Below are 2727 nucleotides of genomic sequence, written 5' to 3' on the forward strand. Positions count from 1 at the left end.
ATTGACTATGTCATTTCATTTAAAAGGGACATTCACATTATAGGGTTTTTAAAAAACATGTAGTTGACAAATTTACTGTTGGGGCCCTGACTATATATGTCAGAGCCCTCAATCATCTAGAGAAGCCCCTTCTTCTATTTATTTATTTAAAATCATTTTTATTAACATATAATATATTATTTGCCCCAGGGGTACAAGTCTGTGAATCATCAGGTTTACACATTTCACAGCACTCACCATAGCACACACTCTCCCCAATGTCCATAACCCAATCACCCTCTCCCTACCCCCTTTCTTCTAAATATTAATCTTATCAATCCTTTGAGTATTTTGAATTTGGCCAATCATGAAAAATCTCCTTCTTCCAGTAAGTATATTGAAATCGGCTATTGTCACCTTGGAGAAAAGAACTCTCTTCAAAGAAAGAGCAGTATTGGGACGCCTGGGTGGCTCAGTTGGTTGGACGACTGCCTTCGGCTCAGGTCATGATCCCAGAGTCCCGGGATCGAGTCCCGCATCGGGCTCCCAGCTCCATGGGGAGTCTGCTTCTCCCTCTGACCTTCTCCTCGTTCATGCTCTCTCTCACTGCCTCTCTCTCAAATAAATAAATAAAATCTTTAAAAAAAAAAAAAGAAGGAGCAGTATCTTGGTCTTGATGTTCATAATACTTAAGAGAACAACATCTCTTGGTAAATGGAAAAGGGTTTTCAGGAAAGACCTAAATACTTCAAGTTTGTTAAAACTGGATTTCTTGTTCTATCTCAATAACTGCAAGGGGGAAAATGTTTTTCGGGGGAGCCAAAGATGGTTTTTGGAGAAAAAAAACAATTTAAGTTACTGAACTAATGCAAAATATTAAATGAAATTAGATTGTCATAAATTAACTTCTACTATGATGCCTATCTCTTAACCAATGGGTCCATGCTTTTCTTCAGGTGGTCTAGATAAAGGGCCATACAATAACTTTCATGGACTCTAGGCACTGATGCCCTCCTGAGGTCCTCATGTTGTTAAAAAAAATTATTTTACAGCTGTGTTGAATTAAAGAAAAATGTGACCAAGGATAGATTAATTATTATATATCCACTATTATCACATTGATTTTTTTCCCCTTCTGATTGTAAAAAATGAACATTAAAAAATGAACATAAAAACGGTTTTGTTGGTCTTAAAAGTAGTTTGGGGGCACATGTCATGGCCCATATGACAATTTAAGGTGGCTGGATCTTTAGAAATAGCTTGCTGAGGTTTGTAGAAATGGGGATGACCTGAGCTCAAGAACCCACATGATTTTGAAAACCAAATAGAATTACTTCAACTTCTACTTAAAAAGAAAAGGTAAAGTAGGGAAGAAAAGTTCTGGATTGTAGGTAGAGGAATCACCCACAAGGAAGGTCCTCAGGAAGAGTGAGATGAAATAAATATAACTACCTGAATAGAAGACAGGATTCCCAACCCCATGACTATTCCAATAGAAACCCACACTATTCCACAGAAGGAATCACTTCAAACTTGAGACCTCACATTCTGCTGTATTATTGGGTGTACTTCCAAATGCTTAACACTGAATAAACAAGTTGTTTAAGATAGTACAAATGGTCGACATGTTTGCTGTCGATAGGAAACGTATTTAGGCATGTCCAGGATTCAAACATACAAGATCACAACTATTTACCAATTCTTGCTCTCCAGAGAAGTTTCTGATAGGTCAGTGAATTTTTGGCATGTTTCAGATGGACTAATAGAAAGAGATAAAGGAGTAAAACAAGATCACAAGAATAACAGTAGGTGTTAAAACTGAAAAAGTTTTGATGGGATGAAGACACAAATTGGGAAGGAAACTGGAGGGATAAACACTGGATTAAAGAGAATAAAGAGAGGCTGGGAAAAGAAGAGGAGGTTATGCAAATCCTTTGTAGTGCTTGAGAAATACGTGTATAGGATGGGTGACAATTTGAAGTTTGTTGAGTACATGAACTGTGGGTGTATTTTAAATAAAACATTCATCTGAAACTGAAGTACATGGGTGATGACTTCTAACCCGGGTATGGGGAAAGTAGGAGGTCAACTCCACCATTTTCTATTACTATCTTCCAAACTAACTGCTAATGGAGACAAATTGCTACCACAAACATTCGTTAACATATAATTTAAGACTAATTGTTTCTTATGTGAGTAAAAATATTAGCATGGGTAAATAAATCCTTACAGCCATTTAGTCTGGGGCATTATGATATGGATATGTACATGTACAAAAATAGTTAAAAACTCCACAGTTACACAGAAGTAGAATCCCATGTCTAATAAGACATTCATTCATACATGTAAAGTGGATAATCCTCAACCCCCACTGACAAAACGGACTTTACCAAGTAGAACTCCTTGTGAAAAATCGTACTGAAATGAAAACCACACAAATATGAAAATGTCAGAAGAGTGGAGGCATCAGCTCAATAAATACCACTGTAAGACACAAAACACAAATTACAACAGGACACGGGCAATTTTACTCCTATCAACTCAAAAGTCTCAATGACAATTGAATTAGAAGAACCTTAACAGCACTCTGTTCCTTCATCTATTCCAGGAAATACATCAACTTCTCAAACTGACACGAGTCAGACCACGGAGACCAGCAGAGAACCTAACACCAGCACCTTCTCAACAGTGATCACATCAACTCCTTCATCCTCCACACGTGGATCCACTCCCACGGACGAGACTTCC

The 2727-nt window shown here is 37.5% G+C and overlaps 1 protein-coding gene across 1 annotated transcript in view; it reads left to right on the forward strand.

The window, feature by feature from the left end:
• Positions 1-2029: 2029 nt before the first annotated feature.
• The window catches only part of MUC4 (mucin 4, cell surface associated), a 24285-nt gene continuing 23587 nt past the window's right edge, over positions 2030-2727 (forward strand). Inside the window, 2 exon segments of the mRNA XM_032869792.1 lie at positions 2030-2045; positions 2588-2727. The exon segment at positions 2588-2727 is cut by the window's right edge and continues 30 nt beyond it. Coding sequence (XP_032725683.1) covers positions 2030-2045; positions 2588-2727 — 156 coding nt within the window.

The sequence above is a fragment of the Lontra canadensis genome, unplaced genomic scaffold (genome assembly GCF_010015895.1).
Source record: "Lontra canadensis isolate GAN:19392208 unplaced genomic scaffold, GSC_riverotter_1.0 scaffold38, whole genome shotgun sequence".
Taxonomy (NCBI): domain Eukaryota; kingdom Metazoa; phylum Chordata; class Mammalia; order Carnivora; family Mustelidae; genus Lontra; species Lontra canadensis.